At 31.6% G+C, this 17,332-nt stretch overlaps 1 protein-coding gene across 6 annotated transcripts; it reads left to right on the top strand.

The window, feature by feature from the left end:
• The first annotated feature begins 4,661 nt into the window (after positions 1–4,661).
• On the top strand, positions 4,662–11,766 carry LOC147393956 (ARM repeat superfamily protein). Of its 6 annotated transcripts, XM_086454223.1 has the most exons (8): positions 4,662–4,846; positions 4,976–5,057; positions 7,378–7,456; positions 7,880–7,943; positions 10,290–10,397; positions 10,507–10,605; positions 10,976–11,101; positions 11,275–11,766. In XM_086454223.1, exons 3-8 carry the CDS (start codon positions 7,427–7,429, stop codon positions 11,415–11,417), a joined length of 570 nt encoding a protein of 189 aa, XP_086310349.1. In that variant the 5' UTR covers positions 4,662–4,846; positions 4,976–5,057; positions 7,378–7,426; the 3' UTR covers positions 11,418–11,766. The 6 variants fall into 6 exon arrangements, with proteins under 6 accessions (XP_086310349.1, XP_086310348.1, XP_086310345.1 ...); XM_086454222.1 differs by lacking the exon at positions 4,976–5,057 and having other exon boundaries at positions 4,663–4,846; XM_086454219.1 differs by lacking the exon at positions 4,976–5,057 and having other exon boundaries at positions 4,664–4,846; positions 7,371–7,456.
• The last annotated feature ends 5,566 nt before the right edge of the window (positions 11,767–17,332 follow it).

The raw sequence follows: 17,332 nt of genomic DNA, 5'->3' as shown, positions 1-17,332 counted from the left end.
GGAGCATTGTACCAAGTTTTGAATGATTTTAATATATAGAACAACAAGATCGTCATTGGATTCAATATCAATTTTTTTATTGAATCGATTTTCGTTGAATTTCTTTAAAAAATATAAGATCAATTTTTTTTATTTAATCAAAGATATTAGCGATTGAACTTGCAATGTGAATTGTTATTTCAAAATGTTATTAATTGTACATTCTTTTAGAGACTATCAAATGTTGACACTTTTGTGTTAGTTTAATTTCTTTTTCAACTTTTACATAAAAGGTCCAACTTGTAGATCATTTGGATTTCAAAGGAGGCATATGCACTTGAACACATTTTTATTTTTTTATATTTATCATATTATTTTAGAAAAATATTATTTGGTAAAGATTTTCATAAATTTTATTTTCATGAACTGTGTTAGCCAAACACGATTCTGATTTTATAAAACATGTGCAGTTTAACCAAATCAGATTTTAGATTCTAAAAAACAATTTTTATAATTGGACTTTAATAATCCATAATGGAAATTGTCAATTGGATTCAACAATTTAAACCAAACGTCCCTAGTATTTAAAATTACAAAATTATCATTTTTATTAAATAATCTTAAAAAAATTCCTTTAATTAATATTTTAAAGGGGAAGAAACAAGTTAAAGAGGACTTTTTTAATGCATTAAAATATCAAAGAGATCAATAAATAATTTTGGACAAGAAAAAAAATATAAAAAGAGATTTTCTCCTTAATTTGTACGTACCAACTTAGTCCTAATCAATTTCTCTTATCCCTATTTTCTATCATTTTCTTTTTCTCCGAGTTTTCTCTTTCCACTATTCTTTCATATCTTCTCTCTCCTCCATTTATTCCATATGTCCCATATTCTCTCCGTAAATCTTGGCTCTCTCCTCTAATCTTTCAATCTCACTTAATCTCTATTTAATATCCTCTCCTCCAAAACCCTAACCTCCAACCATTAGTATCTTAAAAAAATTCTCTTGGCATCTTCGATGATTATAACTCAAAAATTCTTTTTTCATCTATTTCTCCAAATCTTTCCAATTTTATTTTTTTAGATCTATCAAAGAAATCAATAATTAGGAACAAAAAAGTAAAGGATTGAAGAGGAACTCAAATTAAAGAAGAAATTAGATTGTACTCACATTCTCTTTAATTTTCTTATTTGTTTTAGTCGATAAATGGAATGTTAAATTTTAAGATGATCGGCTAAAAAATTTATTAGGATGAGAAGGGAAGTCACAGGTTGTATTTAGATTTTTTTATTTATAAATTAATATTTTAATCTTCTTGAATTTATTATTTTATTGTTTAATTGGATTTTAGATCTAACTAATTACTTATAAAATTCTTTGATTTGATGTGTATTTTGATTACATCAGATACTTGGAATTCCCTCTAGTAAATTAATGTGTAAAATTGATTAACAACAATAATTGATAAATTTTCCATTTTATGAAAAACCCAATTGATGCGAATGTCAAATTAAAATTTTTCGGTTAAATCGAATCTTTATTCGAATTTAATTGAGAAATAAAATTCAATAAAAAAATATCTTTTATAAATTGTGATGGATCTTTAATCCTTAATAGGTTTTCCAAATTTAATTTAGTTTTTCTTTTTATTTAATTAAATTTAATTTTCAATATTGAAAATTATGAGTTACAAATTTATGATTTTTAGTTTCTTTTTAGATTTTATAATCCATAATTTTGGTTACACTTTAATTCTTGTGGATCAACCTCGGACTCCCGAGTATTTTATTACTTCGCTACATGCCTTATACTTGGGATTTTGAATATGCAATATTTAAGTTGTAGCATTGCACATGCCACCTAGTACAAATAATTGGATGTTAAATAAAAAACTAAATGATAAATGTTAAGAATCAATATTTGAGATATCCCTATGTTTTTAAGGGGATAACATGTTCTTTCACCTCAATATTCTCTCATAGACTAACGGAAAAGTTATCTAAATGCCCTCATCTTCAACACATTTCTTCTTAGTACTTGTTATTGTTGACTACTATCGTGGTTAATTCACACTGTTTGTCTTCTTTGACATTGTTCCACGTGGATTGTAGTATTAAGGATTTAAGGTCGTACCCATTTTCAACCTCACTTTAATATATCATTAAAATAAGAATCTTGATTTTTCTATCTAAAATAACATTTTCTCCTTAAAAATGTGCTCTTATTATTAAGGTTTGATGGTTGAAGTGGATAGAATCTTAAGAATAAAATTTTGGCAAATATTTTCACATACAAGTGTGAAGAGGACTAGTTTTGGGAAGAAAACTCATGGGCTTTCCGTTAGAAGTTGAAGACGAGGGCATTTAGGTTATATTTCATTAATCAAGAAGAGAACAATAAGGTCTCAGGGCATGTCATCATTTTAAAAACACAGGATTAACTCAATATTCACCCAAATGTGAAGGAGTTATATATCTAATTCACCTAATAAAAAAATTGGTTTATAGGATTTGTGGACCCATATTATGTACAAAAATATATTTTTAAGATGAAGACATCAAGTTCTTTGCACTAGGAGACATTGCAAATTGCAATTCTTGGGTGGTTGGGGTGCTCCAAAAGACCATCACGTTAGCATTTGGGTGATCCAAATAAGCTTCCTTTATTGGCAATTTGGTACGAGAAAATGAGGCTAAGATTTGAGCGGATCCTCTGTAGTACTTTTTCCTATAGTGCATTTTGAGGGTTGAGAGAGTGCCATGTCATAGAGACACTAAAATCCCTTGGTTGAAACTTCAAAGTTTCGTTTATTTTTAAACCTTTGGTTTGGCTAAAATAAAGTGATCCAAGTCATAATCCCTTGGTGTTTTTTTTAAAGAGTCGTGCTGGGGTAACACAGGATTTTACTATGATTCTCACAAGTTTGACATGGACATGCATACATAATCGTAAATGATTTTTACTTGTATCCCGAGAAAACACATCTATGGTTATGTTCACATCCCACGTTAGACTTGTGAGAATCACGGTAAATATTTTTTGTCATTTCAACATTTTCCTTTTTTTAATGCGGTACTCTCTATTATGGAAATAGTACTACAAGAAAAAAAAAAAAATACTACATAGAGGATCCGCTCTCGGGGTGAGTTTTCCCACTAAGGTGCTGTTTGTTAAACTGAAAAAAATAAGTGCTGAATAGCATTAAGCGCTGAAACTTATAAGCGCTGAATTTAAGTGCTGAAAAAGTTGTTTGTTTAGATGCTGAATCATGTTTGTTACACATTGCTGAATCTGATAAATTGTCTTTGTTACCTTTACAATCATATTATACATTGTTTACATGTTTCAAATGCTTATTTATTATTAAACACAATAAAATATATTATTTCTTATAAAATTAAAATACAATTTATTTTTAAATAATATAATACTCAAATAATCTTCAATTTATAAATAATAATTTCTATTTATAAAAACTCACAAATTTCAAATTAAAAATAATAATGTCATACAAGTCACTAAAATTTGAAATCAACTTTAAAAGAACTTAATTTTGGATGAATAATTTTCGATGGAAATGAAGGATGTGTAATTATAAAAGCACCCTATGAATTAATAAGGACAACCCACAATATAGCCATTTTTTGTTTTGTTTTATATGGGTTAAAATTTTTTGAATAAGCAAATTTTTAGTGAGGATGGTCTATATGGTCTAGAGATCATCCTCACCAAAAATCAGTCTATTTTGAAACTTCTAACTCGTTAAAAATAGTTTTTTTTAAGGGATAATTTACGGTTCTTGAACTTGTTTTGGTAGGGTTAGAAGTTTCAAGATGTGCTGATTTTTTATGAAGATGATCTCCTCATTGTAGAGATCATCCTCACCAAAAATCAACTCATTCCAAAACTTTTAACCCATATAAGACAAAATAATTTAGCTATAGTGTGGGTTTATCAATTTGTGGGGTGTTTATATACTTATCAATGGGATATAAGAGGTAATATCCTTTTAAGAATAAGGGCATACTTGTCCATGTTCAAAAAAACAAAGGGTATACTTGTCCGTGTTGAAAAAAGAGAAGTGCTTACCGCTTCAGCACTTTTTTTCAGCATCAAAATAGTGCTGAATTTTTTTCATTTATTTTCAGCAATAAGCACGAGTAAACAAACGCGCTATTTTGACAAAAGTGCTGAATTTAATTTTTTTCAGCAATAAGCACTGAAAAATAGCGCAAACAAACACCACCTAAGACGAGGGTTTGGCCAAATATTTTTTTTATGGAATCACATACCCTAAATCAACATGATTGGTGGTTTTTAGTTATTGGATTTGAGTAAAAAAACAAAACAAATGAAGGAGCCAAGGGTTACCAAAGGTAAATGCTCCAAATTCAACTTCCACAAATCATCAAATATTCTTGATATACTTAAATGACCTAAATCAATTTGAATTGAAAGTTTAGTCTTGAATTTGGGTAGCCAAAGAAAAGGTATTATAGCAATACACACACAAAAATAATAGTAATTAACAATAGATAAATAAAATAAAATTGAACCTTAGAAATCACCACTTGAAAACAAATGTCATCAATTAAAAATTAAAAATAAGGGTATCTCAAATATTCACCAAACTGTGGTGAGTGGGTTTAAATCACCCTGATGTATGTGATAAAAAAGTTCTAGATTTTCTTTTAATCCATGGGAATATAAGATTGTCTCTAATTTTTAAAATTTTCAAAGATAAGTAATATTTGCAGGCCAGCCATTGTTACTTACACCCGGCAGTGAACAAACAGCTTTAATCTGAGTTCAGAAACCCTAGAGATGTGGAACGAATGCGAACTCGAGTAGGAGACGACCTTAGGTATCCTCTCTCTTTCTATCATTTTTCTGGTTTTTTTCAAAAAACAGAAAGTGTAAATTATCAAATAGAATGATATTTTATTATTATTAAACTTTACATTAATATGGGTTCAATATTGTTGTTCTGGAGAAGAAGAAATTTCATGAGAATTCGACCAGAATTTTTCAAACATCATTCATAGCTGTTAGAGTTTTGACCGTAAGAGATGTTGGTAAGGTTGCAGGATTTTGAGCCTTTGGGTTTGCTGCATTTGCTCCTGAAAGTTTTGGAATTTAGTAATTTTTTTAAAGATTTGTGTGTTTCTGTACTAGTTGAGGTGATCTAGGTTTTCCCCAAAATTGTGTTTGGTAATCTGGGTTGTGCTAAAAAAGGTGTTTGTTGATTTGGGTTTGAATATCTTTTCTGTAGATTTTGGAGGTTTATGAGTGTTTGTGGGTTGGGAATTCGTAGTTGAGAGTTTAGAGATTTGGGTTTTGCTTAATAAAATAGATTGCAGATTTGGTATCAGTGAAGGCTCTCTACAACTGATGAGGTCTAAAAAAAAGATCACTAATTTTGGGGGGAATTTTTATAGCTAATTTGATTGTAATGGTCAAAGGGTGGGAAGACACCATTTCTACCAATAGTGTGCAGTTGTTAATGGGGGTAATAAAGGAATTGGACTGGAGATATACCGTCAACTAGCTTCTAATGGGATCATAGTCATACTAACTGCAAGAGATGAAAAAAGGGGTGCTGAAGCTGTTGAAAATCTTAAAGGATCTGGACTCTCTCATGTGGTTTTCCATCAACTTGATGTCCAGGTTCCTGCTAGTATTGCTTCTTTGTCAAATTTCATCAAAACCCAATTCGGCAAACTTGATATCTTGGTGAGGAAAGCACCCAATTTTTTTAAACATATCAATCACATCTTTCAAATAAGATCCATTAAAGAAACAAAGGGAAAATATGACAGAGCATATCAAAGTTTTGAGCTGTTTCTAGGATTCTAATGTTTATATTTGACATTTAAACTTATATTTGTGTATGCTAATTATTTGTTAAGTTAGGAAACTATTCACTAAAAGATAGTGCCACATTTAAAAAGGAAAAAAAGAAAAAGAAAAAGAAGAGAGAAATATTTGATTGTTGGTCGGTTTCACAACTCTCCAAAATGGTAGAAATGGTGTCTTCTCACCAATTTGATTGTAAGTTATATCAAATGAGATTTGGAGATTGTTTGGTTTGGTGAAGATGTCGTCTGCATCTCCTTCTCCAAATTCCTCTCCTGCTGCAGTCCCACCAAATTCTAGTACTACTAGTCCACCACCATCACCACCTTCAACTTCATCCCCTCCTCCAAACCCTTCTACTAATACTACTAGTGCACCATCATCATCACCACCACCACCCCCAAGTGACTACTATTTTAGATAAATGCTTATTGTCCATCTTACATTCCCATGAATTTTATTTCTGAATGCTAAACTACTGTATTTCCTTATGGTTCCTCCTCGCCAATTCTGTTGATTCTTCACTCTTTCTTATACTCTTTTGTTTGTTTTACAATAACTTAACAGTAGTCTTTGCAATGTAAGGCATTGGATTATTTGATTGTTAAGTCAATGCTACCTGACTTGCACAATGAACTTGAGTAGATCTTGACCATTCCTGTGAACTATTGTGTATTTCCTACCTATGAATAAACAGGCTTCTTTTAGTGGTTACTCTGTGAAGAAAGTACTATTTGTAGAGGCGTCACTTTCTTCTGTTTTGAAATCTTAACTAATAAGATTACTTTGTAGTTGTGTTAACTGAATCAATATCAAGTCAAAGAGTTAATATCTTTATCAATTTTGACATGTCGGTGATGAAAGAAGCCCTTCTTTACTAACTGCTGCCATATTAATATAGCTTTGACATTTAGTTACCAACTTGATGTATTCCAGTTTTCTTTTAATTCTCGGGGGATGAGCATAACAGACTACTTGAGTAATAGTGCATTTCTCTGTCTTCAAAGGCTTGGCCATTTTACCAAGTTTAGATGGAGTTCATTTCTTGTTTGGTTCTCAAATAGGAGTTCCACATCCCCACATCGCTCATTAGCTAAATTTATTGTTCTAAGACATGGGTTTTGCTTGTGGAGAAATTTGCCCACTTGTGATGTCAGTATCTCTTTTGTTTTTGATGATGTGGTTATCAACATGATGATACTAAATTAGTCCTTATTAATTATTATCATATCAACATGATGATATACTATGTTTCATTGATTGGTGTTTCTCATTGTTATTAGTGAATTCCATTTTTAATGTCTTGATTGGATTCTTGAGGTTATCAACATGATGATACTAAATTAGTCCTTATTAATTATTATCTTATCAAAGACTTGTGGTTTTATTAGCAAGTCTGGTTGTAGATTTTCCTTCTTCATGTTAAATGGGCCTAGGTTAGAAAGGCAACATGCTGCATTTTTTGTATTTGATTTTTAAATATCTTTGGTAGTCTAAAATGTTTGTACTACTTTCTATTGCATATGCTTGAGATGTTAGTTGAGAACACCTACACCAGGGATCGAATTTCTCTCCAACATTAGGCATCATGCGCACATTAGCAAGGCAGCTCAGTATTGTAAGCTCTTCTTTGATTTCTCTATGTTTTTCATCAATTTTCTTGAATCACAGCCGTCATCCGGAACTTATAAATTATGGATTTTAATTTGTTTAAAATCATTTATATTGCTCAACAATCTTAGATTTTTTTTCCGCTTTGAGTTCTTCTCATTTAATAGAATCGAATTAATAATGAAACCCTAGCTTTATTGTCATCGTCTTTGATTGTTCTAACTTTGTTTAAGTGCTAAAAAACCCCCTAAATTTAGCGTTCGCGATTACTAAAAAACTATGATTAGCAGTCTTTTCTTTCTAAAGTGAATCATCTAGGGTTGCAGAATTCTCGAAAATTATTCTATATTCAAACCAATACATTTAACGCCAACACAATATGTTTTTTTTTTTTTAATATAGTTTTTAATTTCTGGTGATATATTTGCAGTATTTGTTTAGAAGAAGTCCCAGGAATGATCATACCCGCAAATTCTCATCCTTCAGCGAGAGAGGTATCTTACCTTTTTAAATATCTTTTTTTTTTTTGGGAGAGATTGGAATGTTGATGCAACAATATAATGTTATTGAAATGGATAATGCTGAAGTAACATTAAAATGTACATTGTGGGGGACATTTCTGATGTGGATGTGTGTCAGAACCATAGATGCTTTCATCGAAATCTCACTCGTATCTCGATGAAAAGCATCTATGGTTCTGACCACATACACGTCAGAAATGTCCCCCACCATGTACATTTCAATGTTACTCCAGCGCACAACTCAATTGCAATCTATGTAGCTGATTTTTCCTTGCAAATAGATGGACTTAAAATTAAATACATTAAATAATTATAAGATTGCCCTGCTCCATGTATCTTAAACATCTTAAACTGGTAGCCTTCTTGATGCTTCGGTGCTACTAGTTGTTGCTACTCAAGGATAAATCCTAGAATAAAGGTTACTTGTCTTCACATTCTTGCACAATAAAAAGATAAATATATAAAAATAAGTATAAGAGTGTGCCGCTTGATGCACCTTGTACACCTTAAATTGGTAGCCTTCTTGATGCTTCAGTGCTACTAGTTGTTAGTTGTTATTATTTGATGATAAATCTTAGCTTAGAGTTTACTTGTCTTCAAATTCTTGCAAAATAAAAAGAGACTTAAATATATGAAAATAAGTATTAGAATGCGCCTCTTGATGCACCTTTAACACCTTAAATTGGTAGCCTTCTTGATGCTTCAGTGCTACTAGTTGCCTCTATAACATAGAGGTTACTTGTCTTCAAATTCTTTAAAATGGCAAAACATCTCCAAAAATAATCCGCTTCTTTGTTTACACAGTAAAATATTTAACTATCATATGAGATGGAAAGGGTGTAAAGACTCCCAACGCATGTATTCAGGAAGCTTGTTTTTTGAGGAAGAACAAAGTTTGTTTCATGAATATGGACAATTGCAACACCATATTGTACTTGTATTTGATTAGGTTGACATGTTGATTATGGGAATGTACCTTGTGTTTGTTTTTTCCATGCAATTATCCCTTGTATTCATCCAATCCAAGATCATGGTCGTAGGTAGGGCTTTATTTGGTCCAAGGTCTCAACTTCATATTGGACTTTGGTTTAGCCCCAGACTGCAAATAGGTACGATTTTTTTGCTCCTTCAGATACCCCCAACAAATCGTGAAATGCAAAAGACTAAAAAGCACTTTCTTGGCATCCACAAAGAGCAAGACCATTAGAGCATTATTATATCCATCTTGAGTCTGTTGTTTTTTTTTCGAAGTAAAGTCTTCAAAGATTTTAAGGGAGTTTTCTTTGACAATTTTGTAGGGGGTGGGATTGGGTTTCTAATATTTTTGATTACTAGTTTATTTTGGGTATTTTCTCTTTCTGTTCTCTTATTTTTCTCTTTGTATTTGTTGTTGGTCTCCTCGACCTCCTTTTAATGAAATTCTACAATTATAAAAGAAAATGTTAATTCTGTTATTAACCTTGTATACTTAGAAGGTGCTAACCTAGCTAAGTTGGTAAGGCGTGTTGAGAGTTGATCCCACGACCTAGGTTCAATACTTGTTGTGCCCACCTTCACGCTGACCACTAGCCCCTTGCTTGCCTAGCAAAAAGGAAAAGAAGGGAAGAAAAAAAAAACTTACGAACATTGTAAGTAGTTTAGAGCCTAGACACTTTTACTGTACTCGTCAAGTTTTTTTTTTCCCTAATGAGAAGCCAAAGCGACGTTGGAGCTAGGACCGCTATTTTCAGCTAGAGCAACAAAATGTTCTTTGTCACCATTCTTATTCTTCACTTGTGTGCTGTGGGAGTAACGACTTACTTATAGATATCCTGTGCACAAATATGGTTCTTCTTCCTTGTGTTAGAACGTGATAGTGAACATATATTCATTTCCTCTCTTTTTATATATATATATATATCCTAATTTTGTGAATTAAAGAGATTGTGAAAATTTTATATCATTTGAATTTCCTTTGTTATTATGAATTTATTGGCATTGAATAAACCTAATTAACTTCTGGTTGCTTAAGCATTGGTGGTCAATTAGTTCCCGGTGCCATCGATTACACTGAGGTTGCCTCCATCTCCACCGAATTAAAACACTATATACTACTTCAATGTGTCAGTTCGCACCCAACATCTTTCTTCTTGAAGGAATTTAGTGTTTGAGAATAAAGGGTGGTTTAGGTGTTATAAAATTACAATTGGAATGGCTATGGAAGCAGTAAAATTTCAGTGGAATTACGCTGCCCAAAGACTATTACCATTTTACGGTTGATTATCCCTGTCTATTCAAAGTTATTGATGGAAACTTAATGTGAACTTATTTGGTTTCCAGATGAACTCTCACTTGAGGAGGAAGCTGAAAGGAAAATAGGGTGGCTCTTCAAACTGATTTTTGTTGGGACTGCATCCGTTGTTGGTTATCAGTTTTTCCCATACATGGGTATGCATCTTGGTTTTTTCATAAGAAATGGTTCATTTTGTCAGTGCTTCACTAATGTCATTTTCAGAATGAATGAAAGTTAATTCATTTTTTTTAAGTGATTTTTCAGGAGAGAATTTGCTTCTACAGTCCGTGTCACTGTTGAGAGTCAAGGATCCCTTATTCAAAAGAATGGGAGCATCCAGATTAACCCGTTTTGCAATTGATGGTATTCTTTGTTATATTTATGTGATCTGATCTGATCTGCTTCTTTCATCTTCTCTCATTAAATCTAATTAGCACAACTCTACACTTTGGATAATTTTAGACTCAAAACGGGTAATTCATGTCTGTCCACATGTATTCTACGCTTATGTCTCTGTTATTGGAGTATGTTGATGAATTTTTCTTTTTTGTAAAAGAAAATTATTCTTGCATGAAAATAGTGCATCTTCCCACCCAATGCTTGATGATCTGGAATAATTTATTTGTCATAGAAGATGTGAAGAAATTGATGTTTCTGTGGGTGAAATTTGAAGTTTGCTTTTACCTATAACAAAATGAATTTTGCTTTTGACAAATTATCTTTTGATTTATAGATGAAAGAAGGATGAAAATAGTAGAAATAGGTGGGGATCGAGAGCTTATAAATATGTTGGAGGCTGCCAAAGATGATAACACACGCAAGGCAGCTCTAAAGGCTCTTGTTGCCCTTTCGCAATCAGGTCAGACTTTGATGTTTTTATGCAATAATAATTACTCCACACAACAAGACACGACACGACACATTATACAATAATGCCCTTGTATTACGTTAACATTATTTGAAATTTCTAAGATCTTGCTGTTCATTGAGGACTAAGATTTGTATTGCTGAATCTATGTTCTCCATTTGCAGATGAAGTAGCCGTGGCCCTGCACCAAGCTGGAGCAATCTCAATAGTTAGGTCTACTCCAACTTCAACTGAGGATGCAGAAGTCATGAACTACAAGTCCAGATTATTAAAAAGGTTCGAAGATCTCAAGTACGATACATCTTGAGGTGCAGAGTTTGTCTTGTGGACAACCCAAGAGAGCTATTGTTGAAAATTTTCTAAGATGCCCATGATTTCATATAGATAGATTAATGAAAAGCACATTTTTATCGTCATCAAAGCCTTAGAATAAAAAAGTTGTGGGTACTGTGTGGTTGATGCACAGAACCTTGGATTAGTCCTGTCGTGTTGTGTCAGGATGAACGGGTAGGAAAAAAAAAAGCCTTAGAATCCTCTTTCTTGTTTCAGTTTTGTCTAAAGTCATGTCTATCGTTAGTTCAAGTATATTCATGTTTTTGAAGACAGACAGTTGCTTTCAAAACCCTCGTATTCAAGTAAAATGTTCTTTGGGTTAATGATGTTGGATCATAGTCCTTGATATCGTGCTATTGTGATTTTTAAAATTATAATTGATCACATGAGTTGCTTTATAATCTTCTTCACATCGCATGGTTTAAAACTTCGGACCAAATCATTTCGATCCCAAGACAATCAGTTTTTTTGCAGTTTTCTTGAGATTATAAAGACTATAGGTAGCTTCCAAATTTCCAATAACGACCAACTTGTCGTTTAATTTTTCAAGACTATAAGTACCTCTCATGCTTTCTTTGCAAATTTGTTAAAATAGAGGGGTTTTTAGTGATTCGGACTCCTAATTTTCTGGCTCGATTTTTTTTGATAAATTAAAAGAGGCTACTACAGAAAATGACAAGAAGATTGGTCCTCAAGGGGGATCTAATACAAATCAGCTGGAATATTAGATAAAGAAAAACTGATAAAGCATTGCTGCCCCCCTTTGAGTAAGTCAATCAATAATTCTATTCGTTTCATGCCAAGCAAACTCCCAACTCAATAGAGTCAAAATTCAGCATAGTGCTTTGAATCTCCTGAATATGATTCACAAACTTCGGGCGATCTCTTTAGAATTGGAAGTTTAACCTTTGGCCTCACCAAAAGACCGAAATGCCTTTCATGATTTTCTAATTCGTTTTGGGTGTTGTTACCTAGAACTGAACTTACTATGTATTAGATGGTATGGTCTGTATTACACAAAACTTATCAATAAAATTTATTTTTTCGTTTTTACACACATCTTCCTCTCTCCATCCTTTTTAGACCATTAAGTTCAAAACGAAACTCTATTAGTAAGGCTAGTTGGACTCTTAGGGGGTGTTTGTTTAATGCTGATTTCAACACTTAATGCTGAATGCAATTCAACTTCAGTAATCAGCATGTTTGTTTACTCCACGTTTTCAGCACTTATTGCTGAAAAATAAGTGAAAAGCATTAAGTGAAGTTGGATCACTTAATTTTTTTGTTGAAACGGTAAGCATCGGTCTTTTTCAACACGGCCAAGTATGCCCTTATACTTGAAATGATATTACCTCTTATGTCCTATGGATAATGATATAAGCACCCCACAAATTAATAAGGCAACCCACACCAATATTATATAATATTAATTTAAATTAAAGAGAGAAAATTTCGACCCATAAAGGGTCGAAATTTTCTCTCTCCTTCATGCATTTAAATAATATTAAATATTAAATATTTCGAAAAAATAAAAGAGGAGAGATAAATTTCCTCTTTCCTTTTTTATTTTTTATTTTTTTTGAATATTTAATATTTAACAAAATATTTATATTTAATATTCTCTCTCTTTAATTTGAATTAATATTATTTTTTAATTTGAATTAAAAAAAATAAAATTTATTTTATAAATGATGTGGAAGAGAGAGAATTTGTTCGGCTAGGTTCCCAAAATGAATTTCATTAAATTTAGTATTTTTTTAATAAATAATTTTTATTTTTTGATTTTATTAATAATTTCCTCTTAAACATACAACTATTGAAAATGGTAATATAGTCAATTTACCAGTTTTCAGCATTAAGTAACAAATAGATTTATGTAATTACATCGCTTAATTTGAATCAGTTCAGCACAATTCAGATCAGTAAATAGACAACAATTTCGGCACTTAAATTTAGTGCTTATACAGCTTTAGCAATTATAATCATTCAGCACTTATTTGTTCAGTTTAACAAACAACACCTTAATTTATTAGAGTCTGAATCGACTAGGATGAATTCATAAATCCTCATATGCCATATGCCATGGTAATATATTCATATGTCATGGCAACTGCCACACCAGCATCTACCCCAACCAAGATAACTCCAGTAAATCCTCTTCAATTCGGATCTCCAAGCAACCTGTCCAATAGGTTTCAAGTACTAGGTACCACAAGTCCAAGCTCAGCAAAAACATTTGCAACTACTTCATCAAACCAAGAACAAGAACCCAGCTCTCCTTTTTCTCTAAGGCCTCAATATATTTATAAGTCCAATTTAAGTCTCATAATAACAATAGAACCAGAGATGGAAAAGTCATGTCCAAAGACAATTGCCCAGTCAATTTTTGTCAAGCCAAATCATTTTATCTCCTCTGTCCACACCACAACCCAAAAGTTTTATGAATTCATCCTAGTCGATTCAGACTCAGCTCTCATTACTCATACCCCAGATAAAAATGATCCAAGTAGAATATCTCACTCCAAATGCCAAATTCTAAAGATTCTTACCTTCACATCCTGGGGTCAAAATCCTAACACCATGAAGAAACTGTCCCAACCATTCAATCCTCAATATTACAATTACTGGAATTACCAAAAGGCTTGGTTCAATACTTTTACTTTCCAGAATGACCAATATAACCATTCATGGTTTTTCCTCTTCAACAATCAAATCAAGATCCAATTTCCAAACTGGTTCGCAGACTGGTGGAACCAATATGGACCAATCCCAGCCATCCTCCCTGCACCTGTACAGGAAGGATTTCAATATTTCATCCAGAATTTCATGACCCCAGAACATTTAAGCCAAACTCCCAATCTTTTAACCTTTTTTGCTCAATTTTTCCTAGCATGGATTTGTTGCTGGGAATATTGCATAGGTTCAATATCCCAATTTCACCCATCAGGAAATTTATTTGCAAATTGTAAAGATCTTTCTATTGGGTTCTGAGCAAAGAAACCCTGGAAACCAACCCTCAACCAATCATCTTCAAATCTTTTAATACAAGAAGATAGACAAACAGAAGAAGAAGAACATTTCATTCAAATCATTAACAAAATTACGTATCAAAAATGGTTTGTCAATATTGAATTAGTAATAAATAGAGAATTTGCCATAACAATTGTTGCCTTAATAGACTCAGGAGCAGATTTAAATTGTATACAAGAAGGGATAATACCAACAAAGTATTTTGAGAAAACCACAGAAGGAGTATCCACAGCAGATGGTTCAAGCTTGAAAATAAAATATAAACTAACAAATGTCCATGTCTGTAACCAAGGAATCTGTATAAATACTCATTTTATTTTGGTAAAAAATCTAACCAAGTTTGTCATATTAGGAACACCCTTTCTAGCATTAATTCAACCTTCACAGTAGACTCAAAAGGGATAAGGTCTAGATTATTAGATCAAGAGGTACATTTTGAATTTATAGAAGAACCCCAAGAAAAAGAACTAGATATAATAAAAGGCAGAGTTATTACCAAAACAATCAACTTAATAAATAGAAAAGAAAAACAGGTGAAGTTTTTAAAGCGAGAAATAAACACATTAAGAATTGAGAAACAATTACAAGATCCAGGATTAAAAACAAGAATACAAGAGTACAAAGAAAAGCTTGAAAAAGAAGTATGCTCAAACTTACCTAACGCCTTTTGGCATAGAAAACAGCATGAAGTCAATTTGCCCTATGAACCAGATTTCATAGAAAAAGAAATTAAAACAAAAGCAAGACCTATTCAAATGAATAAAGAAGATTTGGAATATTGCAAAAAAGAAATACAAGACTTAATGAACAAGAAGCTAATAAGACCAAGCAACTCTCCTTGGAGTTGTCCCGCGTTTTATGTTCGCAAACATTCAGAAATAGAAAGAGGAGCACCAAGATTAATAATCAACTATAAGCTCTTAAACAAAGCCCTTAGATGGATAAGGTATCCAATACCCAATAAAAAAGATTTATTAAACAGGTTATATGAAGTCACCATCTTCTCAAAATTCGATATGAAATCGGGATTTTGGCAAATCAAGATCGTAGACCAAGATAGATACAAAACAGCATTCACAGTACTATTCGGACATTATGAATGGAATGTGATGCCCTTTGGATTGAAAAATGCTCAAAGTGAATTTTAAAATATTATGAATGATATTTTCAATCAATTTTCAAAATTCATTATAGTATATATAGATGATGTCCTCATATACTCAAGATCAATAGAACAACATTGGAAACATCTAGAAGCTTTTGTCAATACAATAAAACTAAATGGATTAGTCATATCAGCCCCAAAAATAGTCTTGTTCCAAACCAAAATTAAATTCCTAGGACATAATATTAAAGATGGAACAATAATCCCAATAGAAAGATCTTTACAAGTTGCAAATAAATTTCCTGATGAGATTAAAGACAAAAAACAGTTACAAAGATTCTTAGGAAGCTTAAACTATATAAGAGACTTTTATCCCAATCTTCATATCATTGCAAAACCTTTATTCCAAAGATTGAGAAAGAAAGCCCCAGAATGGACAAAAGAACACACAGAAGCTGTCAAACAATTGAAACTAAGATTACAAGAATTACCTTGTTTAAATATTCCAGACCCACAATTGTTAAAAATAGTAGAAACTGATGCAAGTGATCTAGGTTATGGAGGAATACTAAAACAAGAAACAGACAAGAAACAAGAACAATTGGTAAGGTATACTTCAGGGATATGGAATCTTACTCAACAAAAGTATTCTACAATCAAAAAAGAGATTTTATCCATTGTTTTATGCATTTCCAAATTTCAAGATGATTTACTCAATCAAGAATTTGTTTTAAAAATAGATTGCAAGTCAGCAAAGTTTGTTTTAGAAAAAGATGTCAAAAATATTGCTTCAAAACATATTTTTGCTAGATGGCAAGCTATATTATCTATTTTTGATTTTAAAATAGAGTATATAAAAGGATAAGCTAATTCTATACCAGATTTTCTTACCAGAGAATTTTTGCAAGGAAAAAAAGGATGAATTTCATTAAATTTAGTATTTTTTTAATAAATAATTTTTATTTTTTGATTTTATTAATAATTTCCTCTTAAACATACAACTATTGAAAATGGTAATATAGTCAATTTACCAATTTTCAGCATTAAGTAACAAATAGATTTATGTAATTACATCGCTTAATTTGAATCAGTTCAGCACAATTCAGATCAGTAAATAGACAACAATTTCGGCACTTAAATTTAGTGCTTATACAGCTTTAGCAATTATAATCATTCAACACTTATTTGTTCAGTTTAACAAACAACACCTTAATTTATTATTGGGGTGTTATATGAAATAATGGTGTCGAAATAGAAGTTTTCATTTTTAATAGTGTAATTTACATATACTCCCCTACGTTTTGATCAATTTTAAAAATACCCCATGTTTTCAAACTTACAACCTTTAACCTGAGATTTATGAGATTAAAATAAAGAGGAATTTACAGGGCACACCGTAACAAAAATTGGTAACTTTTTGAAAAAGTCGCATTTTAGACTTGTTTGAGAGGATTATCATTTAAAATGTTAAAAAGTCGCGACTATTTGGTAAAAAAATGCGATATATTGAAAAAAAAAATGAGATCTTTAAGATTAAATCACAAAAATCTCTTTGTTTTGAAAAAAACAAAACAGATATTTTCAATTTATCGGTAGAACGCGTTTTTTTTAGAGAGTTAGTAACGTCACACCAACTTTTACTAACACCACACCAATTGCTGCATTCTGTGGTGATTTACATAGGAATTGGTGTGGGATTAGTAAAAGTTCGTGTGGCAATAGCAACTCTCTTTTAAGTGGGGTTTTAATTACTT

Source organism: Akebia trifoliata, chromosome 9 (assembly GCF_017979445.1).
Source record: "Akebia trifoliata isolate Shusen 1 chromosome 9, ASM1797944v1, whole genome shotgun sequence".
In the NCBI taxonomy this organism is placed as follows: domain Eukaryota; kingdom Viridiplantae; phylum Streptophyta; class Magnoliopsida; order Ranunculales; family Lardizabalaceae; genus Akebia; species Akebia trifoliata.
Note: the sequence above shows the minus strand (reverse complement) of the source record. Positions and strands in the feature narration are given on the sequence as shown.